General features: G+C 38.3%; 1 protein-coding gene across 1 annotated transcript in view; it reads right to left on the bottom strand.

The window, feature by feature from the left end:
- Window positions 1-25,178, bottom strand: part of LOC113115957 (R-spondin-2) — a 53,456-nt gene that overhangs the window by 6,131 nt on the left and 22,147 nt on the right. The window contains exons 2-4 of the mRNA XM_026283707.1: window positions 24,193-24,381; window positions 15,004-15,147; window positions 14,377-14,565 (exon numbers count right to left, since the gene is read on the bottom strand). Of these exons, the coding sequence (XP_026139492.1) occupies window positions 14,377-14,565; window positions 15,004-15,147; window positions 24,193-24,381 (522 nt within the window). The remainder of the gene's footprint in view (window positions 1-14,376; window positions 14,566-15,003; window positions 15,148-24,192; window positions 24,382-25,178) is intronic.

Here is a 25,178-nt window from a genome sequence, read left to right as displayed (position 1 = left end):
AAATGGAAAACAGGGTATGAGGACCCATGGATGTAAGAGATGAAATAAAGCTGCAGTTTTGGTGGTCCATCATTTTCACAAAGATACCAAAGGCAAAGTCATTATTTGTGAGTAAAGGAGAGGACCACTGGCGCCAGCAAGATTTGATTTCAGTGGCAGAAATTGGATTAGCAGCCATTAAGGGCCTCCTAACACACACATTTATAATGCTGTGAAGAGATGCGTAGCTGCAGCCAGCTTCCCTTGACTTACAGCGTGGACAATGTGTCTGGAAGGAGATCCAGAGAACCTGGCAGAACACAGAAGGGGAATTCACTAAAGCATTGAGTCAGTTTTACACACAGCATTTCAGCGCTAAACCCTGTTTTTCATCAACGCTGTAATCCACTTTTACTGGCCTAATAACTGCTAGTTTCTATATAAATGAAGGTAATTATAGATTGGCGAGAACTAATTTCCTGGCGTAATGTTGTAATTTTCAGAAGTTTTATAGTGATCAAAACGGCAGTTATTCATCAGATATTAGGAGATATAAAAACAAATAAAAAAAATTAATTACAGAAAGATTCCCTGCACTTCTTTATTGCGAAATATTATTTCCTCTTTGCACTATATTGTAGTATCTTAAATAAAATTGCCATTTTCTTTCTTTCTTTTTTTTTTTTACTTTATATTGTCATGTATTATTTTCCAACAGGCACGTACTTAAATCACACATACATTCATAAATGAATAAATTCATGAAAATCAATAAATGATAAATGCATATACATATAACAAATAATAATTTGAATAACCATTTTAATATAAAATAGTTAACATGAAGAATACTTTATGTAAAATACAGTTACATTATTTTAATTATAATTTATGCTATACTTAAAAATACTGCCATCTAGAATGATTTATTCAGTAAGTGACTTTTTATTAGCAGCACATTGTGTAGCTAAACACTTAAGTGTAGTTGAACTACTTTAAATTATGATAAGCATGCAGCTTAAGTTACAGAATTAAAGCAGTTTCCACAACACTGCCCTGAGAAGATGATACTTTATAGGTAGAAGTCCATCTTGCTAACCAGCTGACAAGAAGCTGCTCTGCACAGTGTCACTTAGCCTAACAAGGTTACTCTGGATCATACCTCTCTCCCCTCCTCTCTCTCTCCCTCTGAAGCTCTGCTTACTATCAGGAGGAATGATTTAAAACACATGCATTCCATACTCAAAGCTAAAGTTGAGATTAGGTGGGTCATTACAGTCTTAATTCTGAGCAACGGTAGAATTGTAAGGAGATTCAGGAGCAGGTGAGAGCCTCGTTTCGGTTCTTTGAAGATGTCCGTAAAGATCATGATTTTTATCACGAAAACAAACACACATGACTGGTGCAGTGATTAATCTGGTGGCTAATATTGGACTGTCTTAAGGGCATAGGCCAGAGCTGAACTGGAAAAGACTGGACACATTATTTATTAATATAATGCAAATAATGCATTCAGAGTTGTCAATCTCAGTCTGAGTTAAGACTGATGAATTTTAAAATGTATTTTCTGTTTACATTATTTAGTTATTTATGTTAAGGCTTCTAATCTTGCCTGCATTTAATCAATAAATGAGGACGATTTCAGTAATGTAAATCCTATTAACAATGGTATTTTATTAAAAGTAGTATTGTATAAAATAAAATATAACTATTAGATGAAAAAATGTAACAAAAAATAGACATTGGAATACTAAAAGTGCTAAAACTAACAGTAATATTTTTATTAACAATAATAAAAATGACAAAAACACATACAACTAAAATTACAATTATTAAAATGATACACCAAGTAAAAAAAAAAAAAAAAGTGTGATCAATTACTCTATTTTACGATTTAAGTAACACTATCAAAGAATCCCAAAAATAGAAAAATGGAATTGCAGAAGAAAATTTTTCAGAGAACATATGCTGAATATATGTTGAAGTGAATTTTCTAAAACCAATGCCCAATGTGTTATGTATAAATAAATGTATAGAATAAAGTAAAAAAAAATATATATATATATATATATATATATATATATATATATATATATATATATATATATATATATATATATATATATATATATATATATATATATATATGCTTTAAGCAAGACAAAACTATTCACCAATGGTTTAGTACTAATTTTTAAACATCTATTAAATATTAAAGCAAAAAAAAACATAATACATGGAGCTATGAATGTCCACTATGGTGGTGTCCACTATGAGTTATCACAGTGATGCCAGGTGCCGTCTATGCCACACACAGAAGCTGATATTCCTTCCACCACAAACCCATAGAGAAGGCTGCAGAAAAGCTTCTGTGGTCTCCTATCTGCCTGACTGACTCACCCCTACATCTGGGCCTAAGTACATAGAGCTGTAGTCTTGTGTCCCTCAGTAAATGAGGCATAATTAGCTTTAGTTTCATTTAATTACTGCCTAAATGTTATGTTACATTTCTGACGAGCGACATAAAAAGCTTCCACAACTTTATCAAAGTGAACCTCTGCGCTATTTTAGTGAGCATCCAACTCTATTACCAACCAGCACTGAGTAGATGGCAATGGGATGTTAAAAAACATCAAGGGGATACCACAAATTCATAATTTGTGTCGTATGTTACAATTTCTCAAATGCATAGTTTCTGATAAGGCAAATGATGGCTACAGCCGGGGTAAAAGTATTCAGTTTTTCTGGAGTTACTTAAGTGTATTTAAACCTCAACACGGCACTTTGATCTGTCAGATTTACGTAAACATCTGTTTCGTGCTGATAGAACGGAGGAATGAGGTGGTTCTTATCAATTCAGCTATCGTCAGAGGAAAATAACTGATGTGTTGCATTACACGCTCAGGCATTTTATGATGAACATCATCGGAATGTTTGGAGTGTATTAAGAACATCTTTTGTTTATAGTACCAAAAAGGTGGTTGCTAGAATTAGCTTATGATTAAGGCTTCTGTCTTCACTGCCTTACAAACCAACAGGAAAATATCTTGTCCCTGGAATCCGTCACTTTGAGCTTGATTAACTGTACAATTAATGTATGTTTAAAAGCACATTTTCATGTTTGCCCTGAAAATTGAGAGGGGAAAAAAAACATTTCAACAGCTTTGCCAAGGATGTGACCTCGTCACACTACAATTACACAAACCATTTGATGGAACATTTGTTTTCCATTTTACTCCTGAAGCTGCATTTCCTGCGAGGGCTCTGGGTGATGGGAAGTACGGCCTGTAAGTGTGCGTCATGGCAAATGAGAACATTGTAGCCTCCCTATATAGGGGCCAAGCCTCAGATTTTGTCATGTACTGTACATATGGATGCAGAGGTAACACTATTTTACACCATGATGTGCAGTTGAGTTGGCAGGAGAGTGAATTTATGTGAATGAGTGAATTTTGTAAATTTATGGGAGACATTTGGGGCTGCCACCACTGGGACTTAAGTCCATGTTAAACTCATTCAATATAATGTGTTCCATATATAAATACACTCCGAGGTGCATCCATACTATAAAGCAAACCTGTAGACTTCATCTTGAACTGAGAACGTATCTGTCGTAGCCCCGTCTGGGCCATATGCGTTTCTGAGCTGTACGCCCGGCACATTCAGATCTGTTTACTCTTTTGTTCCCCAAGGGCACTTCTGGAGGATGTAAGAGGAAATTGTGCAGCATGATGTGTTCAGAAACAAGGCCTTCAATCTCCATCTCCAATGGGGAACAGAGAGGAAATCTGCCTCATGTCTCAAGAAACCAAGTGGGTTTCTACATAAAGAGGAAATGCCCATGAGGCAAACGGGCTGTGTCAAATCAGACAGGCTTATACCCTAAAACTGGATAGGAGAGGAGAGACCCTCTGTGAAATACAGTACTCGATGTCAAGGGGATCACACCTGTTTGCCTGTCCTCAATTCATAAAATTACCTTCAAAGAGCTTTCATCTGTCAAAACGGGGTGCTTGAATCCTTTCGAGACAACTTAACTATAAAAAGTCATACAAGAGTTCTGTACATGCGCCTGTGGGGCTGTGAAGTGTGTTTTGAAGATCTAGGTGCGAAGGTACCTGTCAAACCAAAACAACTCACCTTAGTGAAACTGACAGCTTTTATCATCTACCTACGGAGCCCTCCTCAACTCAAATGCCCCGGTGCCAGTAATTCCCCTCAGTTCTGTTAAAGTACTTCTGCTAAGCTCTTTCAAGGTCCATCAAGGTCAGGGGTTTCACACCACAGCAATGGTAAGGAAAACAGGAACATGTCAGGGAAAAGATCCAAAAGTAACTAGAAGGTAGCAAGGATTTGTTCTACATCCAGGTATTAAGTATAAACACTGGGATACGGAGTCTTGGGAACTGGATAAACATTGAGAGAGCAAACAAACCAGCTAAAAATGGGGGGGAAACATTGAGGATTTATTTGATTGCCGTAAAAGCAACTATACTGAAATGACAGTACTGAGGAAAATCTGCATAAATTTAGCAAAAAGAAAACTAGAATTTCTACCAAGAGCAACTGCACCATTTAGACTATAATACATTTGGGGTAGATTTTTAATTTAAAGCCAGGATTGGGCGAAATTCAAAGTTGTTACTTTAATTCAAATTCTGGAACTGAATCGGAATATCAATTCAGTTCTGAATAGTGCACAACCCATGTGTTTATTTTGGTGCATTTACACAATTGTAAATCGACACAGTCTCTTTTGGTTATACCCTGCTGTGTGTATGCAAGCTTGGATGTCCAAACACCTAAAAACACAGGAATCTAGCAGCAAACGACACTTTGTTTTGTCTGGGTGTCTGTTTCGTTGGTCCAAGCCTCTGAATGCGAGCGGGTCAGAAGCCACAGCTTCCCTCAGTATCGCCAGGCTCTGATTACAAGCTGTGATGTCTCAATAAAAATGCCCGAGAGAGAGAGAGAGGACAGAAGATTTTAGCGGTTGAGTTGGTGCAACTGTGCACCAGATGTTGAAAGTCATACCCTGCTCCCAGCTAGCCCCGAAGAGGGGGTGGTCTAGGCCTTGCTAGTGTCCCACTGATATTGCGGGCACATGAAACGGAACCTCAGCATACACACTTATCAAAAGTGGAGCTTATACATTAGTGCTTATGTGTGGGAATGTATGAATACATGTTTATTGAAGGCTGTGTGGAGGAAGTGTGTGGCCTGTCATGTGTGATGTGTGTACGCCTGTTGTGTGTGTCTGTGAAGATGAAAGCGTATGTGGGGCCTTGCGGAAGGGCATGCAGTGGGCTATGCAGAGGCCTGGAGGACAGAAGGGCCACGTTCAAATTGCAAACACTGAATGATTGCAGCCTAATTAGAGTGATGATAAACGTATGATACTATCATGAGAAAGAATAACCGCTGAAAGTCATGGTAACTAGAATGTATATCGCAAAATAAACATGGACCGACTTAGGTTTTCAAAGGAGAAAGAAAGGAAGAAAGAAATGCTGATTTATACTGTGTGATTTTTCAGTTATCGTGTATTTGAAAAAGAAAGAAAGAAAGAATGTTATGTCAAAAGGATGAAATAACCAAAATTAATAATATGTTTTCTGATCAGTTTTTAATATCTTCAAATACAAGCTAGACAGACAGACAGACAGAAAGAAAGAAAGAAAGAAAGAAAGAAAGAAAGAAAGAAAGAAAGAAGGAAGGATGTATGTATGGATGGATGGATAGATCCCCCTCACACCAATCCTTCTTCTATAGGACTCCACTTTCAATGTGCATGTCTGTGGTATGACGACGGATTCTACATATAAAAGTCGGCGGATCCTTGGGTGTTTCAAATATTGCTTTCTGAAGACAGTTGCTGACAGAATGACGGGCCATATTTATTTTGGTCGGAGTAGGGCACGTTGGGGCATTCTCATACAAGGAATGTAACTCTGAAGAAATAAAAAAGTGAAAAAGATGGCCAGGGACTAGTAATGAGTTTCGCTCCCTGTGGAAGATTTACCACTGGCAGAACTCCTCAGAGACCACAGGAATTTAGGCAGAGTGTGCGACACACACTGTAAAGCAGGTGAGAAGTTGCTTCAACTGATGCACTCCCTGACTGACAGCTATTACTTTTAAATGGTTTTTAGTCTTCAATGACCTGGTCTCTCCAGTAGGGAACAAAAAGTTGTCATTCTAAAGGTTGCAATTTTCAGCTATCAGGGGGGCAATCAATATAACTTTCAAGTAAGAGAGTACCTCTCAATGTAAACACAGTGCTAAACATCCAGCAGATTTTAGAGTGAGATTGACACTCAAGCTAAACATGCTTATCAAGTTAGCTAGGCAGATTGCTTTGATTATTTCTTATTCTCCAAAGTCGTAATACCGTGTAGATGTCATAATTATAATAATATAATAATATTATAGAAGTCAAGACACTGTTATTTTTTGGCTTTCATGCAAAAGTTATATGTTATCACTTAATCAATATGAAATCATAGCTCAAGCCACTTTGGGGCAGGTAAAATAGAAAGAAGGTTGATTTTAAATTATAAAAGTGCCAAAAATTCTTTCTTGCAATCAAGCACCATAAGAAAAGCCAACACAAAATTGCAATCAGTAGACCGGAATATCAATATCTCAACAACTTGTTAGAAATAATTCAATACAAATCATTAAGGATCAATAACTATTGATAAATAGCATTCACTGTTGGCCTCCCACCAGATGCCCATTCTCAAACACTTCATCTTCGGTCGGACGTTTACTTTAGGCAGACACTACAATCCAAAGTGACCTACAAATGACAAACGGTCTGAAAGAAGTGAGCGATTAATTATACAGAGCCAATAACATTAGCATTGGCACAACACAGGGTTTAAAAAGACGACCAAAAGGGTACAAATGGACATAGAGGGAGGATATATGGAGCTGCTGTGTGAATGCAGAAAAGCATGTTGGCTGCGAAACAGTGGCCTCCTGCTCCCGTGTCAGTCCTGTGGAGTCAGCTAATTAAAGAAAGATTAATCCATTGGCACACCAGTCACAACAGACCTGGGCGCAAGGCACGGATAATCACCCAACAGCCAGCCAATTAGTGAGCTCCACTTGCCCTGGGAAAGCAGCGCACACTGCGCTCCTGCTCTATCCAATGATAGCCCGCAATATTACCCAGATGTAATTCACCATTTATCATTCCTGAATTTCAACACCGAGTCAGGATCTCATCGGGAGTCGTCATCTGTGGATCACTTTCTCCTGCGAGAGGCCCAAGTTTTAGTGGGAAGCGCGAGCAGCCTGACAGTTATTAAATAAATAAGTGCAAACACACACTCTCGCGCTCAGCAGCGGTGGTGAGAGGCGTCCGCTGTTTGTTTTGGAGGGGCACTCGGCACAGGACGAGCGTAAGAGACTCGCATAAGAAGTGAATTAGTTGTCTATGGAAGCTCGCATCTGTAGCAGGAATGTTTGACAGTCAGAAGACGTTCAAGTATGGATTCGGATTTTGGGTTTCCAAACTAAACACAGGCCCCGAGTCAGATCATGGCGCGTAATTAAAATGCTCGGAGGACAAGGTTATCCTGCCAAGCCCCCAAATTCAGTCCGCTAACTAACCATAAACACACCAGTGCCGCGCAAAGCCACGCACACATTAAAACAATACTCCACCAGTGTTTTCTCTGTGGCACAGAGGGGCATGCCTTGCTGCGGGTCTCCTCCTGCTCCCCTCAATAACAGATTAAAGGCAATTACTCCTCTGTGGGCATCACTTTACCATAGTCTCCATCTGGCTCCCAGACTGGCCTGGACTGACAAGCAGAGGATTTTGGGGGGGGTGTGGGTGGAGTTCTTTCACAGTGCTACTGGTGGCTGGATGTCCGTCAATCCTCATCCGAAAGGCAAACAGCGCCTCTGCAGTCACTGATCTCTCCACAACATTTAAAGGGAGTATACGATTCATGATAAAGGAGGGCTAGCCAGGAGGGGGTGAAATATTGTTCCTTTAAAGCCCTGTGATGCAAGTGCAAATACCAAAACAACATACACAATAGATTAAAAGTATAGTTCATCCAAAACCTATGCGTTCCAAACCTATTAGACTTTTTGTCCATACATTGAAAGTTAATGAGGTCCAAAATAGAGGTCTGCAGGCCCGCTCCAGAAAGATTCTATGCTGCTCCCGCTAAAAATATATTTGATTTCTTTTCATTCCCACTCACAAACTTTTTGTTTTGTCCTGCTCCAACCCACAAAATCCTGCTGGTAGAGACTGACACAGATTTTTCAGTTTCGTTTCAGTATGAAAACGAAATCGAAACCACTGTCCATAGGCTATTTTTAGCCACACACATCAACATCTGCGTTCATCTTGATGCATTTGTCGCAGCTGGAAAAAGTAAGGTGCTTTTCAGAATATCCAACCCTGCACTTGTAAACTATCTATATTTTTGCTATGGAGTTGATGAGTAATTTTCAACCTTAAAACTTAAAATGGTCTGACTTTATATTTGGTGACCTTAACTACTATATACTTACATCAAACATAAGTATAATGTACTTATTGTGTTCATATTGTATTGCAAAACACTTTTGCTGCTATTGAGGTGGGATATGGGTAATGTTAGGGACAGGTTTTGGTGGTATGGCTAGGATTAAGGGTGGGTTAAAGTGTAAGGGATGGTAATTACACAACAGTGTAATTATAAATGTAATTGAAGAAATTAATGACAAATGTAATTAGATGTACAGTGTACAGTGCAGTGTACAGTACAGTGTAAAAACATGTATGCACACAAGAAGTGCATTTTATCAAATTATTAATTTAAATACAAGTACAAAGTAGTTAAGGTCACCTAATATAAAGAGGGACCCATAAAATACATTTGGGTAACTTTATATTTATCGGGAGTCCCAAAAGTAACTTATTTTCCCACTTCCTGCTCACACATCAGTATCTTCCCCCCACACTCAGCAATTCAGTTGCCTCGGGACTCCTGCGGGAATGCAGACCTCTAGTCCAAAACAATACTGGACCCCAGTGACCCCACTGTGAGAACAAAAACAGACATTTTTCAAGATACCTGGAAAAGAAAGTCATAAAAGTTTGGATCACACAGGCTTACAGTACATCTAATTTTAAGTTCAAATTGCAAAACGGTTCGCCACCTGTTTGCTACCTCAATTAAAAAAATGTAAAGGCATCCTCAATTAAATTCACCTTTTGCAAGAAACCAAAATGGCAGGTGTTACATTTCAAAATGACACAGGATCATCAGTTACCTAAGAACATGGAACTGTCACAGATATCAGGGCATATAGGAAAAACTATATGTTTCTCTTGTTTCAGAAATGGGAAATCAATTACACCATGCAAGGCTCTCTGGCCCTGAGCTATAGAATCTAGAAACCACAGAAAATCGTTACGAGAAGTCAAGCATGCATATCACTGTGCTGTCTCATTCCTGAAGTAAAATTTTTTTTCCTGATAGAGCCTCTTGTAAGTGGCACAGACGTGGTTATGAATGCAACAATATGCCATTCAATACACCATTTCTAGCTGTCTGAGGATCTAAAAGCTGCTTTGCCATGGACAGCAAAATTATCCAAAGTCTCAATGTTGTGTTTGTGTCTGAACCTCAGTCACACTAAATCCAATGTTAGGAAATTACTACTAGGATAAAGGAGATGATTGGAGGCAATAATAGTCTGAGTTGTTTACACAACATTTAATACAATTGACTCTAAGGAACCTGCTGCTAGTTGGTTGCAGAAAGGAAGAGGGCTTTGTGGAAAACCTTTGCACAAGGAAGGAAGAGAAATCTATCCTCAGAACAGCGATACTACTGACAGACGCTCCCTGCTGGAATATCACTCTACAGAGCACTTTCATGACAGAATAGCATTGTTCTCTCTCTAGTGTGGCTGGTCAGTCAGTCGATTTGATGACAGGGGCAGGGTTAGGTACAAGCTGGAGCTCAGCAGGCATTTCATTTCACAAACAGCCGGGCGACTATTAATAAATTGTGTTTATGGCCCACTCTATACACCACCCTGAGGAGTCCCATCATGCTGCCAGAAAGAGGCCATCTAACTTGCTGGGAAAGGCATTTCTTGATTTTGCTGAGTTAGATGTGTTCCTAGGTCAACATATTTTATTGACCCTGGATCAACATTTTAATCAAACATTTTAGTCTTGACCATATCCCTTCAGCTAAACCTAATCTTAACCGTAAGCAATCCCTAAAAGTAAAAAAGTAATCACATAAACTATAAAATGGTTCTTCAAATCTTATAGGTTAATCACAATGTTGCTCCAGGATCAACAAAGATGTGCTTTGAAGGAAGCGTGGCTTTAAAGAGTGATTAGCGGCGAGGGTGAGATCTTATGCTTTCAAAGCTAGCCTCTACAAAATCTTTCCCTACCTTTAAATTTCACTATCATCAGTTCAACAAAACATTTCTTGAGTTGACAAGACATTCACTCGAACCTCATTTAAAGGAACCGGTTCATAAGAGTCATTTGTTTGTGTTACAAACACACTGTATCACTGTATGTGTAATGTTGTGTCCTGATGATACTATTTATTGATCATATTTATTAATAATTGTTTTTAAATCAATATTATGATTTTGGTAATAGTACAAGTTCATTAATACATTTTAATACATTATGTATTATGAATTAACAATGATAATTATTATTATTATTTATCATATATTATTTAAAGCGTCTGCTAAATGTAAATATACAATTATTTATCTGAAATGATATCCTTCATAAAATTCAAACATATATATGATCTTCATTTTAAAGTAACTTTTTCTTTAAGATTTTCATTTTTGCCTTTATTGTGGTAGAACAGATTAGAGGGAGAGAGATGGGGGCTGGGATCGGGATAGGTCTTAAAGTCGGGATTCGAACTTGGGATGCCTGTAGTGCAACGGCGTTGCATGTCAGTGCACTGCCCACAAGGATTTCAGCCCTGAGTTAAAATAACTTTTACCAACCTGAAATGTTAAAAAATTGTAAAATGTAAAATTAACATTAAATAATATTAATAAATGTTGTTAAATATTTTTTCATTCCATGCTAGCTATTGCATTATCTAATGTTAACATGAATATTAACAGAGTTATTAATTAAAGAATCACAATGATTCAAATTCTCCCAACCCTAGTAATACTCGAGGCTCTCAAGAAGTACAAACCCTCAATCTAAAGGAACTGTAAATATCTACAGAAAAAAGGGCGTACTAGTTATTGTTGCACTGGTGCATGTGAGTAATTTAAACGACTGGTGTCCAGATGTTTTCATCTTTTCTTAAGTCGCATCTGCATCAAGTTCAAGCTAGGGCTAAAGGTCTGAAAATGATGTCCTGTGACATTTAAGCTCAAAGAAATGGAAGCTGGATGATCAGATAAACAATGCCAGAAATACATTCACATGTAGAATTCCTCTGATTCTATTTACCTTCTCGTATTTCCTGCCTATGTCTAATCCATAGCAATCTGCAAGGTCTGCTGTTACGTAATCTTATACCTATTTCCACAGGCTGGTGTCTAGTATCTGATGTTATGTGCATAATGGTAATAGGGTCATATTCTAGCACACTCCCCCACAGTCACCTTTTGCTTCATTTTTCTTCTTATGTAGAGCAATTTGTACGGCAGCAGGGCATACATAAACTTACACATGCGTACATGTTTATAGTCAAGCTGTACTCCTATTTATGTCTCATGGAAGTAATTTGTTATACTGCAGAGCAAAGCTGTCGTATTAGGTAGCATTCAGGGACTTATTCACAAAGTCTTTGGAATCCAGTGTAATGTCGGGGGCCTTTCGTTTAATGAAGACTTTAGACCATGTACCCTTATTCTTATCTAGAGGCTTTGGCTAATTCCTGGTCAATCATGCACATTAATTTCTCTGACAAAGTACTTACACTGAGATGTAAGACAATGACAGCAACAACATTATTTCTACAGAATATCATATAATATCCAAAGAAATTAGCAGTATTTCTCTAGTAAGTTCACTAGTAGTCCCTAAACACAAGTTCTAGTGCACTGCCTTAAACACAAACTACAACACGATCAGTGTAGTCAGATTTACAGTCAGATTGTTTCGTGAACCAAAAACATACAGGGTGACCGGGGGGCTGTTTCATAAAAGATGTGAAGAAAAACGGGGATTAAAGTCCAAAACCTGACTTGAAATAACCTAACAAATCAATTGGTAGTAAAGTGGTTTCATAAACGACAATCTCACTAATTCAAGTTCCAAGTTCCAGATTCAATGAGTCAGGATAATTTGATGTGCACGCTTATTCTTAAGCAGCCCTCAATGTCGAGTATAGGGCCATGGCAAACAGCAAATATTTGTGCCGTTTAATACATTAAAAACATTGTGTTACCTCTTATCAGGTACAATGTAGTGAGATTAAAACTAGTAAACTAGTTTTATGAAACAGCTCCCAGTGTAGCATGATTCATTAACAAATTACTTTTATGATTCTGTTTAAGTGAATCATAAACATTCTGCACAACCAGTGTAGTTTGATTAATGAACAAACAGCTCTTTTGAACAGCTTCTTTTCATGAATCAAAAACATATAGTGTGACCAGAGTAGCCTGATTCACTAACACGGAATTCTTATGAATTTCAGTTCTTAATGAATCAAAGAGGGAGTTATTTTAATTGATAGTTAAACAATATAAGCTACCACTTTGAATCAGTCTGATAAATGACTCACATTCTGAACTGCAAGTTACCATTATATTCAGTGATATCTGTATCGGAAGTATTATGTCAGTATCATTACTGACTGATTGAACCATGTGATGACTTGCCGTTAAACATTTCTTGGTAAGTTTAAATGCTATGTACTGTAAGCATTTCCTCAAAGAGGTAAACTCTGTTAGTGACTCATACTGACCATATTACCAAGAAGAACTTCCATAAGCTTACTTGCAAAGTGATTTCTAAAGATAACAAAGGAACAGCTTCACTCAGTGTTCAGTTAAGACTTTAACAATGGCTCACTGACCTCAGATGAGATAGCTGAGACCAGTAACCATGAATCACTATGCCAGTTTTTAATTAAAAATGACTATAAAATACTCTTGGAGAAGGTCAGTGGGAGCTAAATTAGGGAGGGAAAAATTCCTGTGGAAAGAGCCAACGTAGGGTACAAAAGGAAGACGTGTCAGAAAATGATTCTTTCCAACCTTCTTTCTCCACCTACAACCACTGGATGGGGAAAAGGGCCATGTGACATATTCACTCCATCAGCACCTCTCCAAAGCAATTGTCAGGGTGTCTATGTACAAACGTAGGCCATTTTTTTAAGTCTTAAAAATGATTTGAGTGAAGATGAATGGATTCTGCTTTATCGATGCACTTTTCAAAACTGGTAATAGCTCATAGAGCAAAATTCAGTTTCTGTAACCTGATACTGAAGTGGACTTAATGGAAATGTAGATATAGTACAAGACTGAGGTACCTAAATAAACAGTGGAAACTGAGTAAGTTCAACTTTGTATTGCCTCAGGTCTCTGGGTTGAAAATTAACCTTTCCATAATCAGTCAAAAAACGTTCTCAATGTGAATTTGCTGTCCTTTACTGACCTCCGAAATTGAATTTACATGTGTACTCGGTGTGACAGTATCATAAGTCAGTGACCGCAAAAGATTTAAGTTTATTCAGGTGAGCAGAACGAAAGAAGCTGCAAGCAAACGTCTCGATTAATTATCATGGTGAGTTTTCCCTGATAAGCCCTCCTGAATACGGTAATTATTTCCACGAGTAAACTTGGCCCATCTCTTCTCAAACTAAACCCCTTATAAAATATGTTTCCTTGGCTCTATTTACTCAAAAAATATTTTCCCTCCGATTTGACTTCTCGTTTTAGTGGTAAAATACATGCACCACCTACCGCAAATAACTCTCTTATAGAGAAAGGAAACAGAGTACCATTGAGGAAACCTGCACTTCATACTTTAAGGAATTCCACTGGGAGGAGAGGAGAATAAGTGAGAGAACACATACGCTCTCAAGAAAATATAGAAAAAAAAAACTAAGGCGAGCTGGCTAAAGTGAGCATGGAAAAATACTAATAAATCATGAATGAAAATGCCAGTCGACACTGAAAACCCAAATCGAGGGGTTGAGGTTAGGCAGCCGCCTTTTCAGTCAAAAAAAAACAGAGCTCAATATTAAACAGGTGAGATGCAGACGAAAAGGCCGCAGTGCTATTTCCTTCTTTGAGCGAAGAAGGTTTGGAAATCTCATGAAATTGACGATTTGCAGATGGAATGGATGATTTGTCTCTTAAACAAGGGCTTGTATTGAAGGCTTGAGCACACATGCTGGTTCAATTACACACACTCACCTTTTCTGCAATGTCGCATAGCCATTTTGCATCTCCTGGACTCGGCGATGGTCGGACATGGTATTGTGTCCTTTGGTGGCTTCTTCACAATATGCCTTGTTCGGGTTTCCAGACCCCACTTGAAACCACAGGTTTTGTTTCTTCTGGTGCAGCTCCCCCAGTCACTCCACTGGCCCACCTCACAACCCTCTATTGGATGAAACACAACTAGAATTCAGAGAACTAGATCATGATGAAAAAGTTTGGATATGATAAGATACAATACGGTAATAGTACACCCAATGAACGATATCTTTAATCAGATAAGTTTAAAGTTACAAAATGGAGATTTTAAATATCTTCTGTGGACTGAAGAACTGAAAATTAGATGTCTAAAATCGATCTTAAACTAATAGCTGTGTTTGGGAACTTAGTAACTGGTTCTAGCTGTTCAGAAAAAGTGTTTAACTCTTTCAAGCCATTTGCTGATTGATCACCCACTATATGTCCCAAATGCCAGCTTTACCTTTTTAATTGGTTTGACGAGTTGGTCACTGGTATTGAAGTTGATCCATCTAATGATAATAACAACTAATGACCATCTCCATCTGGATTCTCTAGTAGGCTTGTATAAAAAGGTTTACTTACCTCCACACTCCATATTGTCCTCCAGAGGAGCAAAGCCCTCTGGACACTTTTCGAAGCAATGGCCCTTGTGCAAGTAAAAACCAGGCTTGCACTTTGTGCAGAATTCTTTGCTGAAACAGGCCTCGCAGTTATCTATCCTGCACCCTGTGAAGAAACAAGAGAGACAGACGTCAGTCGGGAGAGCAGACAAAACCTTCTGAAAGGTGGGGGAGGGGATCGTTTGGTTTATGGTTAAGGAAAAAGGCATTTTGATGCCTTTTGAAGATTTTTTCTTTAAGGGAGTGAGATATATTCCAGTGCAACTTCCTCTGACATGCATGTTAAGCTAGGGAGTGTGGGGTGTGAGAGTTTTTAGGGCTGCATAGAACTCCAAAGACGTGATGACATCCGGAATGAGAAATTACCTCATCATGACCCCTTCACAGAAAGAAAGCATTCAAGAATACAGAGTTAGAAGTAAAGTTCTGTTCTCATTCGCTCTCTTGACTGAGCAAGTGGTAGCATACTTTATTGGCATAAAACCATAACTAATATAAAATCTTTTCTCTTTTTTTTTCAAGAAGGTAACATGAAATTGCTCAGCAAAAAAAAAAAAAAAAACTAACCTTAAAATCATTAATTATTTGCATGATATATGAGCAAATTTTCAGGAAAGCCTCTGCATAAAATCACGATTGGCATTGAAATCTAAAAAAGGCCACAGTCTAGGCCTAAGTGAACAGATTTATTCTGATGGAGTTCTTCTGTGTTAACATCAGAGTTGGGTGGAAGGAAAAGAGGGGTCAGGACACTGTGAAGGAGGCAATACCGCCGCACCGATCCTCCCATGCCCCGCCTTGCCACAGCATATCAAGGGCAGCATGCCAGCATTTCATCAAGTTGTGACTCTGCAAATAGCACGTCAGGCAGAGCAAAATTACATGAGATACACCAACAGGGCGATGCGCTGGCCTGCATAATTAAAAGGAGCCACTGAGAGCTGTCTAATTTATGGCGCATCTTTAAAGCTTCTTCAGAGGCCAGATTGCCTGATAGGCACTCAGATTACAGCTATCTACAACCATGTGAAGCAGGTTGCAGGTTCCACTCAGGTACATCAAGGCACCGTTCATGGATGTTTAGCGGAAAGATGGTAACTTTTACCAGTCAACAGGTAAGCATACATTTAAAAGAAAAAAATCTGGCACATTACAAAGAGATAACGCATGTGCTTTAATCTCTGAACCTCTCTGGGTTTCGTGAAGGTTCTCACCATCAAACCCCCCTAATTAGACCATCTCCAGCAATCCAGCCTGTCTCCACAACTACATTCCTTCCCAACAAACGAGTCCTTCCCCTTCTTACTTTGAACCTCTGAAGCCTCCGCCCACTTTTTCTGGTCTCTCACGCTTTCTTTAACCAGTCCAAACAATCTCATGAAGAGAAAATAACACACACATATCGCAGTCCAACAACCACAATCACCGTCATTTATCACTCCCATGCCAATGACTGTGATACGGTATTTTTTTAACTTTCACAAATTTCAAAACCAATATTTCTAGTCCTGCATGTCAAGCATCTCTCCTTAAGCTTAATTATATGCACAATAGGTCCAACCTTAAAATTTCATTACTTAATTATTAGCATTAATTATCAATAATTAAGCAGATCAGTTGTTTTGGGAGGAATATGCAGTGTTTTAATTGAACAAATGATAAGATTAGATACTTAAGAATTTGTTAGATTTACAATCAAAAGAGATCTTGAATGAAGCAGAATGACGAACCTTATCGCAGTATAGGGATTGAACTTTGTGTTGCCAAGTCCGTGGTTGTTTTTCATGTCCGCTGGTCGAAGAAAACCCAATCCCAATAACTTGATATTTAGCGCCTAAAATGTGAATTTTACCAAGGCAACCCTTCCAATAAACGTATATTTTAACTCCGGGAAGCAATTTTTTATCAGGGAACCTCCTGGAAACGCGTTTGGTCTAGTTTTGGACCAGTTTTGAGAAGCAACTGGTCAGGATATGTTGTGAAAACCTTCCAACCCTGATCTGAACGCACGTGCTGGGGATATACTTCTAATTACAGGAGCATCTTTACTGATGAGATGAGCATGAAAATCGCATTTGATTTTTTGCACAGCACTACTGGAATTTCATTCAACCGTGGCAGGCAAAGAAGACATTTCAGCCAATAAGAATCTCCCTTGACTTCAGTGAATTCAAACATATCCTTGAGATATGGCCATGGGTCATCCCTGTCGGGAATCTCGGGATCATTGCGGGCAGCAAGAGCTGCACTATCACCTATTTTAGCGGTCATCTTCCACCTCGAACTAACTGCTGCGTGAGCGTATGTTGGCAAAGAACTCGTGAAGTCGCGTGTTCTTTTTTTCAAAAGAAAACCAAATTTCTTCATTGGTTTGTAAAATCAGTGTAATAGATTCTTGAAGCGGGCATGGGGAAATGTATCGGAGTAAAAAGTAAACTTTGTCTTTAATAAAGTAGTGGAGTAAGAGTGAAAGTAGATGCAAATAAAACATACTCAAGTAAAGTACAGATCCCCGAAAAAAATACTTAAGTAAAGTAGCAAAGAATTTTTACTTCGTTACTTACCACCAGTGATTCTTACTGCTAAGCCATGGCTGCAACAAATACTGAACTGATGAGACACAAATTAAAGAAACGAGCCAGGTTGTCTCGTAGTTTTGCTGCAGGGCAAGAATGTAAAACATGCCATTGAAACCAAAAATAAAAAGTACATCTTCATCATGCCATTGTCTTTAACACCCTTGTCTTTACATCAGCCAAGACACTGAGACAGAACTGCATCTTTTGTTTGATAAACACGTGCTCTGGCCGGTCAAGTTACACTGTGCTGTAGAGATCTTGGCGTGGAGTCTGAGGAGAAGAAGAAGGCCACACAGATGGATCCACTCGCTTTTGTTCCCAAAGTAATCAGAGCTCTAAGAGTCTCTATGTCCCTACATGTCCAATCTATGACAGGGAGCAACAGTTAATAAATGAGCTTTGTAATAGAAAAGCCGCCTCTGTCCTCCGCCTGATATATTGCAGTCAAAGGAAGGCTGTCATCACCTTTTGGATCGCTTATTTCAACAGGGAATTGAGGAGAAAAAAGTGAAAGAGCAACTATTGGCACACGACTCAGACAGTGACTGGACTGACTTGTCATGAAATGTCATTTGTCATCCATGATCATGTGCAGATGCTGCAATATCAAAAATCGCTCTAAATTAGTAATGCTATACGTGTCTAAATAGGAGTTTGGGTTCAAGAGCCTCATTTGTATCATTGAGAATGTATAGGTCAGGGGTTTCAAATCATAAGATGCACAATTTGAAATTATTTAAAATAATTTATTCATTTATATCTGTTTGAGACCCCTGTGCTATAAAAAAATGTTTTTTTGCAATGAAGGTGGTCTTCTATTCCAATAGAATTAACCTTGGTGCCACTTTTGAAGGCCTAGATGATAACAGGAGTCTAATATGACATAATTAGATCACTTCTCGTACAGACATGGGAAAAAGGACAAGCGGTGGGAATCTGATGAAACCCAATGCAAGAGGGGCAAAAATAAGCCTAAACAGGACATTAGAGGAAGCTGAAATTGCCTACTCTGCTGCAAACTGTTGCTTGTGATTTATGTTTGTCCTTTTTTTCCACTTGGCTTTCAGTGTGGTTTTCAAGTCAAGTGCATGTTGAGTTGAATCATCAAGCTTTAGGGGTGATCTAATCCTGAAAGACTTGTGGCAGGAATGCCTCTCTGCTGTGGTCTGGATGAAACAAAAAAAACAATAAAGCAAATTATACTGTGGACATTCGAGCCTGTGTCATATTCAAGCGGCTGCGAACCACGTTGGCCAGGGCTGTTGAAAGTTTACTCCATTTTTAAGCAATTAAACATGTAACGGTAACTTCTTTTTCTACTAAAAATCGACTTTTAATCCTGTATGGCAGTTCCTTGTAAACAAGGGGTAAATTTGTTAGCCGGTCCTGAGGTCACAGTAACCAGTGCATAGTATTTGGCAGCCATCTGCGGTGCAAAAGGGATGCCCATGCTTGTGGAGTGCTAAATCCGGCTACATTTTTCCATTTCTCATACTGAAAGTGCCTCGCTGAAAGAGACTGTCCCATCTGACCTGCTTTGTTTATGGTGAGCACATCATGTGGTTGACTTTCTCACACCCAAAAATGTCATTTTGCTGTGCCAGTGGGTACAACAAGCCCTCTGGGTTTTTTCTTAAGGAGCTTGGAGCATCTATTTTCAGCTTCATTCAAGAGAGGAAGCTAAATACAAATTTATTTAGATACTTAACTGTAAGTTTACCAGTTTTCACCAGCTGTGTGACTTCTTTGGAAGTCTCAGAACCTAAAATGTCTGTGCAATCATTTCATTCCGTCCGGTGTTTAGCCGCTGAAAAATTCAGATTCTATTGCCGAAGTGCAAGACAAAATTCAAAGACTTGCCAAAATACAGAGTGACAGACAACAGGGTTAAACAAGGCTAAACAAACGGCAGAGTTTTTACAAGATGGAGGAATGAGATGGAATGTTTGGGATTCCGTTGATCCAACTGAACTTGCAAAGATTCTTCTCGACAGGTAAACAATGCTTCAAGTTAAAAGTATTCGTAATGTTTTTGGAAACAGCGTAATTTCACCTGTTCACGCAAAATGGGTGTTTTTGCAAAGGTTGTCTGAAAACAAACTTTATTTGTGTAGTTCCGCTAAGTGACACTGATAACTCAAAAATGGCATATTCCACCTTTTTGTATAAATGTTACTGCATTAGCATTTCATTCGATCAAACTAAGTGGCTAAATAAATAACAGTAATTTACATAAAAAACATATTGTGGTTGACAAACATTAGTAGTTAAATGTTCAATTGGTTGGAAAGTCATTCTAAAAGTCTAACATCAATTGCTTACAGATGTCACTTGGTTTGATGTTTTGTTTTTAAATGCTATGCTGTTCATTCATTTTAAGTGTGGCGAAAAACTGTTGTTTTTTGTAGACCACTATAATCATAACAAAAATGACAACTATTAAAGTCTCTATAAATGTTCAGTGTATTAAATTCAACTTTACAAGAGCCGTCTAAATTCTTGATGACCAAACTGACCTATAAAACTCTCTGGGTTAAAGGATAGGTGCACCACTTACGCTGTCTGGCAAATCGAATTCTCTGGTTTGAGAGAAAGGCCAACGGCAACTGTTCTTTTGCAGGTCCCAAATGACATCGCTTTAACTGCAGCCCATTCTTTCCCAGACGGCACAGGACTCGTTACCTCATTGGAAGGACATATTGTGGAATTGCGTTGATTCTTTAACTACATTTGGGTACCAATTTAGGCAGCTAGAGTCCTTTCGTGTGGCTGAGGTCCACCTCAGTCCCATTGGATTATCAAAACTACCCGTAAAACTCAGAAGCTTAGGAAGGTTTCGAGCAGACTTACTGAAATGCCCATTTAAAATAGTGACAAAGTGGGAATACTTACAACAACAGAACAATAGGAACAGATTTTACAACACCAGGGACGATAAAACATAGTATTAAATTGGATGAAACAATTATCCTTGACATGGGGGCTCTCATGTGGCACATATACTAGTCCTGGATGAACTGTGATACTTGAACTACACGTCTAGGATATTGGCAATCAGAAAGCTCTACAAAGGGTTTCCATATGAGTAAAGAGAGAACAGGGAACTTCACATGCGGACAAACAGGAGGTCATCTGGGGCCAATATCTTTTATTCAGTGGAAGGCTGCTTACTAACATAGGCTATCAATCACATGAACGATATTTTTTCAAGTCAGCATTAAAACTCCCAGCTCTGCCTCCATGAGGAGAAGTATCAGTAAGCTGGTAAGTACCTTGATGGCTGCTGTAAAGGTTATGGTTAAAACTAGTCTCTACTTGCAAGTTTTATCCTAATTCTCAGTCTGGAACCGTTTCATATATCTGCTTATGCATCTGTGAGCAAGAGAGCGTGGGGGTTTACTTGTGGTGACACTGAAAGTCTTAAAATCTGAAAGGAGAAAAGGAGGGTTCAAGATAGATGAGGAAGGGGGCTTTCACTTGACAACCTGGAAAAAATTTCTCTCTACATTCAGAGTCTCTTTTCTATCATTTATTCCTCCTTCATCCTTCCCACTCTCTCTTTTTATCTGGTTAGCTTCAGTGGTAGGCTGCAGCAGTGTTTAGGAGTAACTTACCAACAGCAGAGAGGCTACTAATTTATGTCATATTTAATTTTGCAAACAGTCAAACAATCAGGTAATGATTAAACATGCTCTCCAAGTAAGTTTCTCTCAAATAACACCATGAAGCAAGTCGCTTCATTTGGATGGTTCATTCTTACAAAATAAAACTCCCTGCTGTTTTAAATGTTCATTTTTTTTCAATGTAGCAATAAAACTATAATCCAGATTTTTGTTACAGTTTTTAATGAGATATATAATTGTGTTTCGCTTGTTTATTAGTTGGTTTTATTTAATTGCATTTACTGTAAATTAAGGTGTATTAATAAACTCTGTATTGATGTTGTTTAACTACTTGATATCCAAAAATATATATATTACTGTGATGAATGACCCCATTGACTTTCATTGGGTCCATTCTATATTAAGTGGCCTTAACTACTATATACTTACATTTAAATTAATCATTTGATGCAATGCACTTATTTTGTGCATACACATTTTTTAAATTGTACTTTAAGTATTTTATATTTAAAAAAATACCTGCATCTAATTACATCTGTAATTAATTTCTGTAATTGCATTTATAATTACACTGTTGATCCATCCCTTACACTTTAACCTACCCTTAATCATACACATACCATCAATACCTGTCCCTAACCTTACCTGTATCCCACCTCAATAGCAGCAAAAGTGTTTTGCAATACAATCTGAAGACAGTAAGTACATTGTACTTATGTTTGATGTGAGTACATAGTAGTTAAGGCCACTTAATATAAAGTGGGGCCACAGAAAGTCATTGACATAAACCCAGTGTTCCTGTGGCTCAGTGGTAGCAACATTGCGTTAGCAACACAAAAGATTGTGGGTTCGATTTCCAGGAGAACACGTTAGGTAAAAAAAAAAAATATGTTGAATGTTTAAAATTTGTTTTGGATAGAAGTGTCTGCTAAATGCATAAATGTAAATGTAATGTAATGTAAGCATGAGTAAAAATTTAAATTTTTGAGAGAACTATCCCTTTAAGTCAACTATTTGGAAATATATATTTAAATATATAAAATTTATAATTTAATTTAAAAGCAGATATGCTTGGTAACAAAGTAAGCTTGGTCTCCATGTAGGTTCAGAACATCATCTAAAAGAAGAGAAAAACAAGTCCAGCCTTCCTTCTACTCATTCGAGATGCTTGGGTCACGCACATGATGCTTGCCAGAGGTAGGTCAGAGCATTCAATCTGGTTAGAGGATTTCAAAAGCATGCGACCCCACCCCACGGCTCCAGCGGAAGAGTCTGCACTGATGTAGTGCAAACCTGTCTCCTCTTTGCTTTTGTTTTCACTCAGGCCCAACGATTCTGCAAAGCATTCTTAAACAAGATAGGATCACACACACACACTTTAAGTCTAATGATAAGCAGCTGCTGCTTAAGTGATTTCAGAGCCAGTTTTTTTTTTTTTTAAAACATGGTCAACTCCAATGTGATCCACCGTTCCAGGCTCTTGGAAGAGCGTAGTTGCGCTGAAAACCTGGACAAGAAAGAAAATGGAGTGACTTTTAATGGCTGTCGTGTGTTCGAAATTGTTCCCAGTGACCCGACGATTAGTTCTTGCACTAACCCTGATAGAACATTCCATTATGACTGACAGACATGAAGAGATTAGCAAAGACGACAGAAAAAGCATAATTTAAGGAGGAGGGTCAAATGCGAAGCTGGATTACAAAGTCATGACTGAAACAGCGATCACATCAAAGTAGGCTTTGCGCTGAGATTTGATGCTACGTGACAATGTGAGGTTTTGTTCTGGAAGAAGTTCTCCATGAAAGGAATCCAGATTAACTGGCCACATATCAGTATAATTTAAAATCAAAATTCACCCAGGACAGAGAATGGTTCGAGGACACAGTCTCAGAGAACAATATGTCTTTTTCCTTTCTCCACCGCTGAAGAACTTACAAAATGTAGGTTGATGAATCTGATTAGCGGTCGAGAACGGGAAAACTCCATAATGCGAAGTAGCCTCGGCTGGTACACCCAGTTTATGGTAAATGAGCCGTTTAAATGTTTCCCCTCCTCCTCTTTCTAAAACTGGCAGATAAATCTGTATCAAGTTTGTTGAGTGAGAAAGGACTCATTTTTTATACAAGGGTTTCTGTACAGCATCTGGGTTTATTAGTATTGTAGGTCCTGACACACTCCTCTGAGGTTTTTAGTCTGTCTGTCAGGAGTTTGGCTTAACAATCCAAAGAGTTAGAGTTTTGTTTTCACATGAAACACAAAGCCAACACCTCAGGCTTTTCACTTAACCTCAGAGGTCCAGAGTGTCTCAGGCCTGGCGCAAATGTTAAAATAAGGTTATAAAATACAAGGCATGGAAGGAAAGCGATACATAATTCCAATAGGACTATTATGTTGCCCTTTGCAGACAAATATAAGAATTTTGTTTTCCTGTTTTGCTATTGTTTCTAAGCATGGGTGACTCCAACAACTAACTAGACAATTGATGAAATCTGATAAACGTCCTCCTGTGTTAATTAGGGAAATCACATACAAATAGACTACACATCAACACAATGTTACAACGTAGATGATACAACTAGAACTGCTTTCACAATGCAATGTAAGTTTGCGAAGAGTGCTGTTTTAAGGGACTCGCATGCTCTAAGTATGTCAGAAAGCCTTTAAACCACTAATGGCGCATGGAAAATGCTGGGGGAAAAGGTCAATATGCAAAGTCATAACTTTCCAAATTAACAGATTTGTCAGTTCACTCAAAACAAATTTACAAGCTACAAGCGTTTTGCACATCAAATACATGGCAGTATTCCTTCACTTAAAGTATTCACAGTTTGTGACCACATGAATAGGGCTAAACTCTCACTCAAATCCATGCTAAACCAGCATGTCTGTGCATTAGCATCTACAAAACAGGCAGTGTGTGTATGTGAGAGGGAAAGTGTAGGATCTTACTGGAGCACATGTTGATCTCTGTCCCGCGCACACCATAGTAGCCCGATGGACAGGCATGGAGACACTCGCCATACTGCCTCATCCTCTCCCTCCTCAGGAACAGGAAGAGCTTGGGTTGGCAGTTCATACACCCGTTGTCCTTGGAACACACCGAGCAGCCTTTACAGATGGGATAAGCTCCATAGCTAGCTGCAATGAAGCAAGACACAAAATAGATACTTTTACCAGCTAATAACACCAAGTAACATCTTGACTTGCCAACACTCTTCATTTCTTTACCACTTGTCACTTGCTATTTCAGTAAAACATTGGTGATAATTCATCACAAATTAAAAATAAAAGTGTATTCAGCAGTATTTATGTGTTATCGTAAAATAAATTAAGTGCTAAAATGCATTTAAGATACAAGTTTACTGACATCATCGCATTTGTTGTAAAAATATATGCATTTTAATAACTTACGATAGAAAGTGTCCGATTGTGTGTATTTGCCTTTGCATGCAATCTGTTTTTTTATTCTAATATGCAATAGTTAAACACTGACACCTGTATGCAAATGTGTATTGAATAGTAAACCAAACCAATACAAATGGAAAAAAATTCTGAAGCTTTTCTAAGAGTTTGGTGGAAGATGCTGAAATACATGAAGACTGCATCCCATATGAATTTAATATTAAATGCAAGTTTGTTTGCTTAAATACAGGACTATTGTCAACTCTAATCCTGACCTAATGTAGTAAGGATACACATAATGTACTGTAAGTCCCCAAAACAACTTACTGTACATTTACACTTAATGAGGATAAGTGCCTTGCTCAAGGGAACATGGTATTAGCTCATGACTTGCGTCTTGCAACCGAACCAGCAACGTTAAGCCGTAAACCACTACACCACAGAGCAAGCTAACTGCAAAGTGCTTTGTTGAACGGTTAAACTTGTGCCGCTAAAGAACTGTCACAGACATTTTCATTGACACATAAAACTTT

The sequence above is a fragment of the Carassius auratus genome, chromosome 16 (assembly GCF_003368295.1).
Source record: "Carassius auratus strain Wakin chromosome 16, ASM336829v1, whole genome shotgun sequence".
In the NCBI taxonomy this organism is placed as follows: domain Eukaryota; kingdom Metazoa; phylum Chordata; class Actinopteri; order Cypriniformes; family Cyprinidae; genus Carassius; species Carassius auratus.
This window is presented reverse-complemented; position numbering and strand designations above follow the sequence as displayed.